Raw genomic sequence first — 16,041 nt, forward strand, 5'->3', positions numbered from 1 at the left:
TTTGGGGGGAGATGGAGGTGTCAGCCATAGTATTATATCTAAATAATAATGATGTCTCAGTTATATTACTGAGGTTAGCCGTGGTAGAATCTGATGCATTAGAGGAAAGAACAGTTAAACTGATTAGATTTTTTTTTTGCTACATATTGTATGCTACTATGCTTATAATGATATTGAAGACTGGCCAAAAGGTCATACCATCATCTATCTTATTCTATAAAATCAGAAGCAGGTAGGAAAAATAGAGTTTTATGGTAAGTACTATCAAAATGAGGCAGCTGTTCTGAATTCATCAGCGTGACTGTCTATCATTTTTTTTTCCCAGGGGCAACACGAGAGCAAAAGTTCTCTCTCATTCTGAAAAAGCTAACAAATAGAGCAAACCTTCCAATTAAAAGGAGAACATCACTTATTAATGCTGGTATGTGTCATGATACCAGCTGCCCCCTCCCTCCTCCAGGAGCTCAGAATAACAAAAGGTGTACGATTATTAGATCATCACAGATTTGTGAGCGGTGTAGGAAGGAGCAGCTTGTGCATCAGGACGCGAAGCGTCTACACGGCCGACTGCCATCGGTAATAACTGTGAAAACCTAAGAACATTACGAAAGCCTTTGAAGCCTGGGATGAAACTGAAACCAGCACTGTGTCAGCTCTGAGTAACGAAGGAGAGGAGGAAGATGAAGGAGAGGAGGAGGAGGATGAAGGAAGATGAGGAGGACGAAGGAGAGGAGGCGGACAAAGGAGATGAGGAGGAGGATGAAATGCAGAGGTGAAGGTAGAGGAGGAAGAGCAAGTGAGCGTTGAATTATTTAAGAAAAGGACATGTTCTCTACTCACCCTTTACGCATCAGCTCAAAAACTGTCAGGAAACAGGAAGGAGAAAGAAACAGAAGACAACAGTTTGTCCATTCATTTATTCAGCAAGGTCTGACCACTACAAGCATCACATTATTATTTCACAATAGCGCTAAATTAACTCCCTGTTATGTTGAAATGTCACATTAAGTGCATAAAGAATTTGACGTTTCATGCAATGTGTCCTAACTGTGACCTGGCTCTGCTGATGGAAGATCTCTGCATAATGTGCGAGCCCTAAGGTAATTATTCAAGAGATGGTCTGAGTTATGAATAAGTTATATGAACACTTGTCCCTGGCATATGTGCCACAGAGGGCAAAAACAGAGAGAAAGATTTGGACAAAGAAAGAATGGCCATGCATACCCATGTGAAGGTTGTCCTCTGCAGGATCATCCAGCACCTGCAAGAGTTACATAACATTAATGAAGAGAGGCTTACAGTTAGAAACCTCAAGGTCCTGAGTACAAGTACCTAAGATGTGAAAACTTTTAAACTAACACATATTTATTCTCAAGAGGATGTAAAAAGATGAGAGGATGCATTCAGGTAGAATCTGTCTTTTCTTTAACAAGAACCACGCAGGAATTCAGTGATGACAGAGTCCTTGATGCTTCAAAGACTGGTTGAAAATAACCTTTTGCGTTTATTTACATCCATATGAAAGCGTTGTGTGATTCTAAATATTTTGGACATAGTGGAAAGTTAATTTTGTAGACTTTTCAAAGTTGGTGCAAATTTGAATCTCTGTAGTCAAAAAAATGGTCACGTTCATGGCCGGCCAAACCTTCTATAGGGACTGTGATGAAAGTAAGCAGTGGGGCCCACTAAGCCTAAATTTCTTTGTCTCTGCCCAGTATCATTACAGTGGATTGGGGGCATTAGCTGTATACAGGGAGACAGTCCACGAGGAGCACAAAAGAAGAGGAACACAATCCCAGAACCTATTGACTGTCATCTAACAACCATTTTTTAATTAATGTCTCACTTGCATACACATATCTACATGCAAGTACATGCAAGTGCAAGAGCAAGCATCTGCTCTTAGGATGTCTAATGACGAATATTTTTAATCACGATTAGTCGCATGATTTTCCAGAGTTAACTTGGGATTCATTACAAAATAATCACATCTTTTCTATCTCTTCTAAATGCACCTTAAAAGGATATTTTTCAGGTTTTTAATACTCTTATTAACTTGTATGTCTATTAGTGCAACAATCCAAAACAATGACTAACACTGTCCAGAAAATCCCCCAGAATAACCTGAAAGGTACTGCATGCTCAAAAAATATGCTAGAAGCATAAAACAGCCAACTCAGGCTCAACAAGCAACAACAGATGGGCAAATTGACCTGAATAGCCTATGGTGACAATGTTCTTGGAGTGCTTTGCTGAGTTGGATGAGTAATTATTGCCAGCGTGTATGTTGGTATTATTCAGCTTATTAAGCTGTGAGAAGTTTTAAAAACTGATAACAATTTATTGGCATCAACTGAGCCTCTTTGAATCACTTTGTATTACATCCTGTTTGCCTGTATCAATGCCTGTCAGAAAAAATGGATGACATGACAGCTTCCATAAAGTGAAGCCAAAATATCTGGACTTTCTCCTACTACCTGGCTGCAATGTAGGTCATTAAGCCCACCTCCCTCATTTTAAGAGATGGGTCAAACTGTATAATCAAAATTCACACCTTTTTTTCCTAAAACATGATGTCAGTCAGGATCATTCTCGACAAAAGAATGAGATAATTCGATGTACTTGCTGGTATGGCTCTGTTCTGGGAGCTCCCTGCCCTTCCACGTGTTTACGTGGAATTCTTATAATATGAGACAGGTATGAGAAATGTAACCCCCTTCTTGAACTGTACATGTGTCCTGTCAGATTGTTTGGTTATCATCTCATCAGTTCTACACAGATATTAAATGAGCCCCTGGAGCCCCTGGAGTTCTTGGCTTTCTGTCAATTGTGTGTTATGCCCTTTCAATAATCCATCTTTGGCCAGGTAATAAAAACAGGTGTTCCCACCGGACTACACGGCCCATGCTCTGCAAGGAAACTGCTCACAGCTCAAGCCAACCACAGGACGCGCAGTCCATCTGGAGCTGAGCTTTAAACACAACATGCTGGTGAATTTAAATGAACACAATGAAGGTAAACATCACACAGAACACAGAGTGCTGGGAATGCAAGGATAGAAAACGTCCTCCGTAGAGACAGACACTGTTTACTCATGACAGTAAATAGGAGAGTGTTTGTTTGTATTGTCTTAAATCAACAATGTTCTTTTGCATCAAACACTGTTTTGCTCCTTTAACGTAAAAGCACAAACTAAAACATTAAATGAACTGTCTTTGTATGCAGAGTAAAACCATTAACAGCCTGGTAATTTTCTCTGCAGCTGTCAGCTAATGCACTGACTAAGATGCATTAAAAGGTGTTGAAGGCTTATGTTGAAGTGACATTAATAGAGCTTGGTATATTCAAGAGTCCACACTTAAATGACTGCATGCTTTGGCAAGTAGGGAGCTAGTTTCACTGTCTCTCCCCCACCATCTGTGACAGATGACCACATCCCTCTCATCAGTTATAATCTGTTCCACTCTGTGTCTGCCTTAATGTTTCAAATAAGGGAAAGAGTCGATTCATAATTAGATGGACCGGACTGCAGTCTCACAGGATCAGTTAGAAGCAATAATAAAGCACAGACCCTTAAAATCAAGGAACTAAGAAGAATAGCGAGGAATGCAGGTTTCCCCATCACTCACTTTTCTCCATGATAAGAGAAGGAGATTAAATGAGTGTGTGTGTCTTCACAGCTGCAGAAAACACTAACCGTTGTACTTAAAAAATCTTTCGTATTTCTGGCACATTTTACTGCAGAGCAAGCCAGACAGCTTTCCCTCTGACTGCCTCCCTGAGCTTAACTCCCGACCGCGATGTCAGTGCCCCCGCCATCTGGCCGAGATTGAAGAATACTCTGATAATATCGCAGGGGAGCGGCGGGCATCTAGAGTCACGTCTTCAAATGGGCTATCAATTTTCACAAACAACCGCCTCTGCAGAAAGTAAAAGTCAATCCATCTTTGAACCTCCCCAACTCAGTTTAGGAGCACCGGCTGCTGTAAATAAGAGCCCATTCTCCACAGATGTCGTTTCTCCAGAATATATCTCCTAAACGTCAGAAATGTCCAGTGATAGAAGTGTGATAGATGTTTCTGAGGTTAAATCCATCTTAAGTACCCCACATGACAGCACATGTTATCTTCCCTCTCTTATAAGACAGAAACAAGAGCAAAGCAGGAAAGGTTATCTCGTGATAAAGGGAAAAAGCATAATCTTCACCAAAAAATCTTAAACCTGTTATTATAGTCCACCTGTGATGTAGGACATGTCCCCTGCTACCAGATCCCCTTGTTCATAAAAACCTGAATGCTAACAAAACATAAAAAGTTAAATAAGACGATTCCCTGATAATGAACTGCATGTATTTACCACAACAACAAAACAGAAAGGCTACGTCAATGCTAGCAGCTCTTGAGATTCTACTGAAGCACAGCAGCAAAATTATGCTCATGTCTAACTTCACCTTTCACACATGCTAACATTGACAATGCTAGCTTGTTTACCATGTACAGTACAATGTTTAGCAACTCCCTACCAAGTGAGTTTGATGCAGTGGACTACATATTGAGCTAAATAGTGAGCAGAATTAGTGAACCACTTTCAGACACTACTCGCCGTCTCACTGAGCGACATCATTGCTGTTGCACATTAAAAACATGCAACTCAGAGCCAGTCAGGGAGTAATAATAAATAACAGCATTGATTATATTGATTATCAATATTATACTGAGCATACAAAACAGTTTAAGGAAATAAATACAAAATAATATATTCTTAATAAAATAATCAATCCATAAAGTTTAATGCCACAACTTAAATATTTGTCTTGTGCAGTCTGCTGTCTCGTATCTATTATCATCACAAAACCAATGTTGCTCTGTCTAAATTGCACCACAGTGCATGATGGTATAATGCTTGGTTAGTGTCCATTGTTTGTACATCACTTTTTACACTGTATTATGATTAGAGCGTACTTCATGGTATAACTCTCACTTATAATTCAGACAGTGCTTGACAGTACAAATAGTTGTATCGTTGTATTGTGCACTTTATATTGAGTAGTGGGGGATTTTGGACTCAGCTTTGGTGATGGATAAGCACATACGCACCTCTTTGCATTGGTTTTAAATACCTGTGGAGCGAGACATCCAACTTTTTATTTTGCTTTTATTTATTGTGTTTTTTTCTTGTACTATCTATTGTGTTTTTTAAATATCTACTCTTTAAAATTATTTTTTTTAACTATTTATTTTTATTGATTGTGTTTTTAAGCTTATGCAGCACTTTGGTCAACTGCAGTTGTTTTAAAATGTGCTATATAAAGAAAGTTTGACTTGACTTGACTTGACTACAAATATAAGCAAATTACTGCTAAACACAAAGCACATCAGAATGGATGAATAAGGAAGCCTTTCATTAACTATGTTAAGGATTTAGATTTAATAGATGATCAAGTGAATGACTAAACTAAGTGGACATTGCAGTTTCAAAGCATGTTGAATCTTTCTTTTTTTCACTAGGTGCTTTTCAAATTCTGTATTTAATGTATTTATATACTCCAATTTGTATAGATTACCATCTATTGTAACAGGAGAAGTGTTCTTGTATTACTATTATTATTATTATTACTATTTTGTTTTGTTTTGTTTGTCTGTTTGTTTGTTTTTTCTTGGGGGGGGGTTTGTTTGTTTGTTTGTGATGTGTAAACGCAGCAGTTGTATGTCTTAAGTATAAAAAGCTGTAATTCATGCTGCTGAAAACTAAATAAAAATATTGTGGTGGAAAAAAAAGAATGGATGAATAAAGTGTGTAAATGAACTTAATGACAGTTGTACTTGTGTTCTTATAGTGTGTTTCTTCAGCAGTTATGGTTTTTAAAACATAAATACTGAAGTTGTTTTACTGGATTAAGAATGAATTGCAGTTTTATTGACTCACTGTCTAAGAGGGTGTAGCATGGTACTTGATGCACTTGTTAATAGCTTCTAAAAGCTAACATCTCTGTCTCATCTCTGAATAGTAATGGAAAGTAACTATTAAGTTGCAATGATGTTTAGATTTTAATATGCAGTAATTTAAAATGCAGCAAAAGGATTATGTCAAAGAACAAATGCTTATGGATTACAAATCAATTCCCTTTTCTTACACATTTGATGTCCTTCAGATCATTTCTTGAACCCTCATGATGTTAACATTGGCTGTGTCCCAACAAATAAGCAAACTAATAAAACTACCACATCATACTTGAGCAACATCCAGAGTAAATGTTTGTCCAACACCAACAGGACAGATGCAGTGATCAGCTGCTCAGTGTAAACACAGCACATTTAGGTTTTCTTTATTCTTTTTTAAATATAGATATAGGCCCGATCCCAATTTCTACACTCACAGACTCATAGACTTAGAGGCGTGTTCACAGTAAGTGTGCGAGTGTTTAGTGTTGTCCCACTGTCACATCATGCAGTGTGTGGGCTCTGATGCAGGCCTCACAATGCCAAATTACACACAGTCCCAGTTAAGTCTGCATCTCTGAGCTTGCCCAGAGGTCATTGCTTAACTCGACATGAAGGACATGATCATCCAGCCCTAGATCCAGACACTAGATGTAAACAAATGTTATTACATTTAAGTAGTATTCAATAAAGTTTGAAAAGAACAAAAAATAAATGTAAAGGGCAGGAAATAAACTCATTTATGATTCACTGCCCATAGTTTAATCTTTATTTTTGTCACTTATTCCACATTTTTAGTCAATAGTCTCACCTCCACTAGCTTGACAATGTTGACATGGTCCAGCTTTTTAAGGATGGCGATCTCTTGGTAGACCCTCTCCAGGGGTCCCAAGATCTTGGGCTGCTCTCCCTGGGCTGCCTTGGGTCCTCTCGGAGGTGGGCGACCTGCAGAGCCATCACACAAAACACACCAGACCATGATCAGATCTGCTATGAGTTACGACTCAACACAGCTGTTTTTACTTCCTTTGTAGCTGACAGATACTCACATTTACTGGCATTCGCCCTTACCATGGCAGGGTTTGTAATAGTGATTATTTCCAGGTTAACAGTCTTTGTAAACACTCAGACAAAGAGTGAGCTGTGTAAGCTGTTACTAATAGTCAAATCAAAGGGTGGTTTCTGAATGGCTCATTGTCTCAATTGTACTTATTTTGTTTTCCGTCATTGTTCTATCATTATTGTTCTATCATTATTGTTCTATTGTCATAGATTGCTAACAAGTGAAATTAAGCTATACTTTTTTCTAAGCAGGGGTGTGTTTACGCCTTTTTGACTACTGTGGCCTGACTGGGGCACTGACTTATGCAGGGTGGCATTTAGTATGTGTGCACACATGAACAAACAATAGCATTTGTTCACTCTTTCTGTCTCTACTAAACACATCTACTGTAACTACAAACATAGTATAATGCAATTTTTTAATTGTATTATTGATTCAATTTTCAATTTTTAAACTTAAATGTTATACAACTGCGAGGTAATATATATAGGGGAGAACGGGGTTGGTTGTCACATGGGTTGGTTGGCACACTTGTTATATCTCGCCACCAGAGGGCACTGTCTCTCAAATTGGGGTATGGACATTTCCAGAATTAGGATCAGTGCTCACCTACATAGTCTTCTCTGGAGTAAGACAGCTGAACTTGAGGTGAGAGAACTTTTTGTGTTTTTCATGTCAAATTGCAAATATTCAGCTCCTCAGTATTTTTCTTCTAGGCTTTTAAACGATGGGTTTATAACAAAACAAGTGTTACCCTTACAAAGTGTGAGGGGAAAGCTATAGTTTAGATTTTTATTAGCTAGCTAACTAGTTGTTAGATGGTTGTTAGCCTTGATGCTAGCAAAACATTCCAGTTGGGGTTGGTCGTCACATTCTCTTTGGGGTTGTTTGTCACATGTAACAACCAACCCCTATGTTGGCAAAATCATGCATGGTGAAATGAGTTAGAGTGCGCAGACCATACATTTGCCATCACTGTAACTCAGACAGTGACTGCATGTAGCCTAGTTGAGTCAGTCATTATTGTTAGGCCTACTTTTTTTGTTCTTTATGTTGTTATAAAGGCTGGCCTAAAGATGTGTTTCCTGTTCATGTTCCTTGCTCATGTTATGTTAAAATGCATTAAGTTATGTAGGCCTATCACTTGTCAGTGCAATTAAACTTTCAAATTTAGTTCTGCCTTCCTGCCTTTTTTTAAAAGATTTTTCCCATTAAAATACCATTGTGACAACCAACCCCATAGTGTGTGACAACCAACCCCATAGTGTGTGACAACCAACCCCATAGTGTGTGACAACCATTCCCGTGATGGGGTTGGTTGTCACAATGTGTCAGAGTGTCTTTGATAGTTAATTGCCTCTTTGTTACAATGAGTTGGAAAATGAGAGGGATGCACATTTCAAGCCAACACCTTAAGCTTCAATTTAAAGTAGGAATAACTATTGAAAGATGTTTTGACGATGAGCAATCATTAAAACAGTAAAAAGTGTGACAACCAACTCCGTTCTCCCCTACTGTATCTTCTAAGCTTAATTTTTTAGGGACTCAAAGACAAAATGTTTGTCCAAAGCCAAACAGTTAAACTGCTTTCTACAATAAACTTCACTGAAATGCAAAGAAAACTACTGGAGGCCAATTGAAACACAGTCTAATAATTGATTTTTACAGTACTATCTCTGACAAAGTGAATAGCCAATCATACTTTTGGAATTTGGGGTGGCCAATCAGATTTCAAGGGGGGGCTTATGCTCCCCCTGCTTCCCCTCTGGAGATGTCAGTCTTCAAATTCTTATTCAACAGATAAAACATATAAAGAGAAGAGTACTTACGTGGAAAGCCACACTGCTTCATTAACTTCTTCTTGGAAACCACCTTCATGGCCTGGAAAATTGGAAAATATTTTTTGTAATAAACATGTCAAGTACAGATACACTATTCCGAAAAAAAAATTATAAAAATGATTGCATTCATCAATCAAAAGTTTTTAGTAAATGTGAAAAAAAGTTGACATTTTTAATTTGAAAGTTCTGTCACCATGGCTATGATGACTGTGCAGAAATATAGTTTGGCAAGAAAGTAGATCTTCCCCCGAAAACAGTTCCCATGCTGTGGTGCCTGTGTGCATTAGTGTGTGTAACCCTGTGGGAGTGTGACTCATCCACAGATTCACAACAGTAAAAAGTGTTCAAGTATTTTTGAGACGTAATGTAGCTTTTGGTTGTTTGGTTCATGTCACCATACGGGCACTCAGACTGCTCCAGTATTCATGAACAGCACAGTCTGAGACTGATATTTAAGTCTCAGTGAAAAGTCTGACTCTATATGTGTGAGTGCATCATCGCATTTTAACTAGCAGACAATGTATTATTACATTTTAAAATGCAGAAACTCTGTCTTTCAACAAAGCATTACAATAACTGCAAAAACATAGCAACAATATAAACAAAGGACTTGTTAGTTCTGATTAAAAAGTAAACCATGATGAGTTTTGTGTAGTTTTGATTAAACCAACATAGCCAACATGTTGGTCCCTCTCTCTCCTCTCTTCTCTGACTCCTTCAGCACTCTAATCTCTAAATAAACACATCTTTGGAAGATAGACAAGTCATTGGACTAGGAATATACAGTTTGCTCAGAGATTACAGTGTTACACAGTGAAACAAAGCTTAGCTGACCTTTACTGAGTGTTGACACAACTGGATTTACAAGACAAAGATAAGAAAAATCAGACAAGCCCTCTGTTGACCTATACGTCAGGGGGAATACAGTCATTTGAGTAAACACAGTTTTGTACAGGTATATGCACGATAATGGGTACAACGATCAGGATGTCTTAAAGGTCTTAACCGTGCGACTACAGACCCTTAGCATAAAGTTAAATCATAGATCACTGCAAGATGAAAAGCAGAGAAAAACATTAAAGAGGGTTTACTCTTGGGAATTGTTCCAAGTGACTCAGTTGTTTAAATGGAAATTTAAATTCTTAATGATGTACTGGTCTAAAGGTAAGAAAACACTCAGAAAACAGTCAAAGTTTAACACAATGTATTTAACATGGCTAAACACAGGATCACATACTCTGTGGGTAAACAACAATTGGTTTGCTGAGGGTAGCTAACATTAGCAGAGCTAGCACATCCACCCTTCAGTCATCCTTGCAGGTTAATGTCCACATGTCTATGCTGCTTATGTATTGCTCCTAAATGGTTATATGCCACTTTAACCTGACCTCCACCTCCTGAAAAAACAACCACACAGCACAACGAGATGCCATCTGTCATTTGTGTTTGTTTACATCAGGGTAGTAGAGCCTTATAGTAGCAGGTGGCTGCATTTAGCTTAGACACAACATATGACCTACATCTCAGATCTACAATGATAAAACATATTGCTAATTTGTTTAACCTACTGGCAATTCTGGTGCTGACCATCATGGAGGACCCTACCCATCCAGCACACGGACTGTTCACCCCCCTCCCCTCAGGCAGAAGGCTACGCAGCCTAAAAGCCAGAACAACAAGGCTAAGGTGTAGCTTCTTTGCAGAAGCTGTGAGACTTGTGAACTCTCTTTAGGTCTGTTCTCTGCACTTTACGGCTGTGACTGCATGCACACATTACTGCACTTTCTACGCTAGTTTTAAACTACATTTTTATATTTACTTACTGTAGGCTTAAGGTTATGTATTTATTTCTTTATTTGTAGAGTCTACTTTAGCTTGTTATCTATTCTGTATGCTGCTGGACCTGAGTAATGTGTTTCGTACCTTCATGTTTTTAAATATGACTGAATGACAATAAAATGAACCTTGAGCCTTGAACCTTGACTAATGAGGGTGACAAGTTTAATTGCTTAGCCATCTAAATACACACATCCCTGATTACCATGCTGTTACACATTTTCAGACATGTTTTATTAAAGTAGTTAAATGTAGGTCTGGGTAATCCCTCAGTCTTCCACACAATGCCAGAAGGAACAGACTTTCATCGAGAATATGAAGGAGGAGAAAAAACGAAAAGACTTAAATCTACAAATAATCTCCTCCAAGCTCTTGAAATGTGTCACTCCGCCAATTTAAAATGAGTTGATTAAATTTAGCTGAAATTAAGTTTACATCCCCCTCAGGTCAATAAATGATCTGTTTGATTAGTGAAACCTGCCAATCAAGGAGCATATCATACCACAGACACACATGCATGATTCAAGGCCTTAAATGATCAGCCGCTAAGAGGAGTATCGCTTATTATCATTCACTAGGAAAGAAAACATTCCTGAAAGTTTGTCTTTCTGTTATTCAGAAGTGTCACTTTCATTCATTCTAAAGCGGATAACTAGTGTTTTATTATCATTCATGATTCTCTGCCACACCTATGCCAAGGCTTGGAGCTAAATACATAATGCTACAACTCAACACATTTACAATGCTTCATGTTTATTGCTTTTAAAGGTGACATATCATGCAAAATTGACTTTTTGATGGTTCTCTACCTGAAATATGTGTCCCTGGCATGTCTACAAACCCCCCGAAAATGAAAAAAATCCATTCTGCCCCTGTTTTGATTTCTCCACCTTTCTGTAAATGTGTGTGAAACGAGCCGTTTCAGACTTCCGTGTTTTTATTACGTCACAACAATATCCGGTCTGTCACGGAGTCAGAGCTCGGAGCTTGTTCAGCCCATAGACTGTATAAAGTACAACTCAACCCCTCCTCTGTTTTTCATTACCTGCACACATGTGTGACAACAAGGAGCTTAGGAGGGAGGCATGCTAGTTGTAGGCTGTCTTAATAAACAAAAAGGTCGGTTTTACGTCTGCAGAATTGAAGATCTAGTGGATGATTTCATGGAAAAGTGCTAGCGCTAGTTAGCATAGCCACATAGCTACATGTTAGTAGCTGTGTATCAAGACACACGTCGATATACTGACAAATAAAACAACAAGAAACACTAAATCTGTGACCAATAGTTCAGAAAGGTCCTGCTGACTTTCTGGCAGAGGTCGGTTTTACTCCCCACATCTGCAGATTTGAAGATCTAGTGGATGATTTGAAATTTTTCATGGAAAAGTGCTAGCACTAGTTAGCATAGCCACATAGCTACATGTTTGTAGCTGTGTACCAAGACACACGTCTACATACTGATAAATAAAACAACAAGAAACACTAAATCTGTGACCAATCGTTCAGAAAGGTCCTGCTACAGGCGCCTCTCCGTCAGGATCAGATTCTGGATCAAATTCTGTAAGCAGCCGTGTATATTCAGCTAACATGTAAACATTAGATCAACGTGCTGGAGAGCCGAGGCCACATCCACTTCCTGAGGGGGCGGGGTCAGAGGGAAAACAGACCGTTCTGAACACAACTGAAGAAGAGGGTTCTTCAGGCATACCAAAATCTGATTTCAAAGTGTTTTTTTGAGCATAAACTTTAAAGACATGTTTTGGGGACCTCTTAGACCAATATATATTGATGAAAAAAGCGTGACATGTCACCTTTAACACTTTAGTCACCTGACTGGTACAAACTGTTACAACAAATGTCAGATACCAAATGTATATCAATTGTCATCTGATGAAGATCCTCAGACTTTATCCTTTCCCTTTATACTCAAAACCTATTAAAATCTGAACCTCTAAAACATACAAAGACAAACTTGAAGTTTATAGATGTGATACAAAAATGTCCTCAGGATCTTCTTCCATTCAGATATCTGACTTCCTGTGTGTGGTTTCTGTGTCTGTGCCATAACATTTGTGCATACTGTACGTGGGTTAATGTTGCAGATGCTCTGCATACAAGAACCCAATCCATTTTTGTCTGAAACCAGCTCCAATTGGCAGGAAATAGAATCACCCATCCATGCATTCATTACTCATCTCCTCCTCTCAGAGTCCTGTCTTTCTTTTTTGCGCCTGTCATTCAGCCAGCCTGTAATGACCTGCAGTCTGTCCAGGAAGGATACAATTTACATCACCGTCAAACATTAATATCAAATACTTCAATGCCTACACACCAAGAATCAGGCTGGAAAACATATAGAGGACATGGAGACGCATGAAAGTTGTACACACTTTTGCACACACTGAAGAGGGAGATGAAACAAATTGAGGCAGATGACAAAAACCAAGATGCATTGGATCTTTTTTAATCCACATATTAGATATTTTGCTATTCCCTTCTCTGAAACTGCTCCAGTTAAGCCATATCTGAATTCATTCCTACAATGTGCACACGTGGAAAAAATGACTATTTGTATAGATTTCAAACGTCACTCCCCATCTTGCTGCCTCAGATCATCAGATGCCAATCTCCTGGCCCCTATCACCAAGTCCAAGCATTGCACCTTTGGGGACAGAGCCTTTGCCATCTGGAACTCTCTCCCTCCACACATCTGCAACTCTGACTTTCTCCAATCATTCAAAAACCACCTCAAGACCTACCTGTTCAAAAAAGCAAATAACACATGACCTCTACCCCTGCCTCACCTCTGTCCTTGTTCTGTTTTATTTTTAGTTTATCTAATGTAAAGCGACTTTGAGTATTAAGAAAAGCGCTATATAAATCCTATTAATTATTATTTTTCATTATTTGCTCAAAGCCAATCATAGAAAGATTTTTTTCATATAAAGCAAGATTTTACGCACCCATTGTTGCAGCTGATAAAACCTCAAAATCTCTATTGTGGGGCAGTCAAGCACAGTGAAACCCTTTCTGACAGAACTGGTACTTCAGCCTTGTTAGTTTCCACCAAAATCAACAAGAGTATAGCCATACTAATATGAATACATACATTAATAGATTCAGATTTTAAAAAATATTTGTTTCCTTCCTTTAAGACCATGAGTTAAGTTACACAACATCAACCAATCCCAAGTTGATGAAATATAGATCAAAAGTCAGTTTATGTAGAATTTCAACCAAGAAATGAAATCCACAGCTAGTGAATATTTTCCTAGTATGTTCAGAGTCAACGCTTTAATGAGGAGTCAGGGTTGTGTTGTGTGTCTGAAAAGCTGTGCAGGTACACATCATTTAGAGCTGTATGTCATTATTCCACTCCAGAGGGAAAGGTTATGTATATAAATTTACTTTTTAATGACATTTCCTTCAGGGCACAGGGCTCGGCTGTGTCCTCACATTGACTTCTATTGTTAACATTTCTGCATGGGTCTGATTTAATGCTGCATTGTGTTGAGCCACTGCGGGCTCCAGATCAAAAGTACATCTTAAACCCATGCAGGGTTGGCAGCTTATGTTGTCATGACTCATCCAAACAATCTCATTGTTGTTACTGTACGGTGTAGCTTAGTTATATTAAAACATAAAAATTGCTTACATTCGGAGGGGCTGGGTTTGCTGCAGGAACAAATCACCTTGATGGAGACTGAAATGACCCTCTCTGAGCGTATCGGCTCATATCCAGAATCTCCCTCATGAACTAACCTCAAAGCAGCTCTGCAAAAAGAAACAGCAGCAGCAGCAGCAGCTTTGAAGACTGGTAATAAAGTCTGGGATGCACTTTCAGAGGGCATTTTCATTTCTAAGTTTATTCCAAGGCGACTGATGCAATTTAAGGGGATGGAACTTGTGACTTGAAAAGAAAAATCAATAGCACAGTTGAGAGCCTGAAAAGCTTTTCTGTAGAGACAATAGAGGCTGAGAGGACTGATGCTGTGTGACAGAGAGGCTGCAGCTCCGTTAGTAATCAGGAAGAAAATGAAAAATGATTGCACTGACTTACATAATGTTTGTCATCATCCTCGTTGTAGGCGAGTTTGACCACACCATAGGAGCCCTGTAACACCACAACAAAGAGATTATTCTTTATATGTGGAAATATTTCACAGCAAGGAAAGACAGATCCATTTATATAACACAGTTCAAACACAGTGACAAGTTAGAGGAGAATAAAAGGCCAGAAAGCACACCATGCCTTAGAACTGTAAAGAAAAGAAACCATAATAAAACAATGATTGACGGAATACAAAACTGATGAAGACAGAGAAAATGAATCATTTAAAAAAAGGATCAATTCAAGAGAACATGTTATACAAAGTGTAGATTAATGGGCCAAAAATCGGATGTAAGATGCTTCTGTTGAAAAGAAGAATATAACAGTGCAGAACAGAAACAGATTAATAAAGGGACAGAAGAAGACAGATTTTTACTTGGATTAGAAGCTTTGGGAGTATTTATATAATCAGGAAGTTGATTTAAATAATTTCCAAAAAGTAGCTAAACCAGCTGCACCCAGTTTATTTGTGACCTGCAGCCTGTTGCACCAACTGACTGTAAGTTTAAACGTAGCCTAGTTTGAGCGCAATTTCTCATTTAATATGGAGTTTACACTTTACTAACGTTTTGTGAGTTGCAACAGCTGAGATAGTTCCGTCAGCCTAAGTTACAATGTAATTCTTACACTTAGCTCCTAGAAGGTGTAAATACCTTCGTAGAGTATATCGGCTGCCATGGCTCGTTGTTGGGATGATTTGGAGGATGAGGAGATACAGAGGGTTTTCCCATCTATATTACGTCGGCAACGCGATATCCGTGAGAGATTACACACTCGAAAAATATGATGACCAAGATTTGCCATCCTGAGTATTAACATATGTTGTAGTTGATCATTTTAACACTCGATGTCACTGTTATTGGCTCTGATTGGCTGCTCGAAGTGTAAACGTCATATCTGCGACAATGTTTTGGTTAGTTTGAACATTAAGGTCTACTAGTTAAGTTGAATCTTACGTCTCCATGGTGCAACCAAACAACGACACAACTTAAGTTACAAACTAACTAGTCTCAACGTATGGTTTAGTGTGGACTTTACACCCTAACTTAGGACACAACTTACGCACAGCTGGTGCAACAGGCTACTGATGTTCTAACAATTAGACCCTTTGTGTAAGGATCTTGTCTAACCCTGGTTTCATTCCTTTGCATAATGCCCTGCTCACTATTCATTATCCACCTTGTTACTCCACTACCAACTAAATGTAAAAACTAGTTGACACTAAGAGTTGATCGTAAGATGATTTCAGTT

General features: G+C 38.6%; 1 protein-coding gene across 3 annotated transcripts in view; it reads right to left on the reverse strand.

Annotated features, from left to right (window-relative positions):
- camkk1a (calcium/calmodulin-dependent protein kinase kinase 1, alpha a) overlaps positions 1-16,041 on the reverse strand; it is a 100,478-nt gene that overhangs the window by 32,029 nt on the left and 52,408 nt on the right. For all 3 annotated transcript variants that reach the window (XM_034683899.1, XM_034683900.1, XM_034683901.1), the window contains exons 4-8: positions 14,740-14,793; positions 8,832-8,883; positions 6,751-6,884; positions 1,225-1,261; positions 841-862 (exon numbers count right to left, since the gene is read on the reverse strand). In XM_034683899.1, the coding sequence (XP_034539790.1) occupies positions 841-862; positions 1,225-1,261; positions 6,751-6,884; positions 8,832-8,883; positions 14,740-14,793 (299 nt within the window). The remainder of the gene's footprint in view (positions 1-840; positions 863-1,224; positions 1,262-6,750; positions 6,885-8,831; positions 8,884-14,739; positions 14,794-16,041) is intronic.

This window comes from Notolabrus celidotus, chromosome 5 (assembly GCF_009762535.1).
Source record: "Notolabrus celidotus isolate fNotCel1 chromosome 5, fNotCel1.pri, whole genome shotgun sequence".
NCBI classification, from domain to species: Eukaryota; Metazoa; Chordata; class Actinopteri; order Labriformes; family Labridae; genus Notolabrus; species Notolabrus celidotus.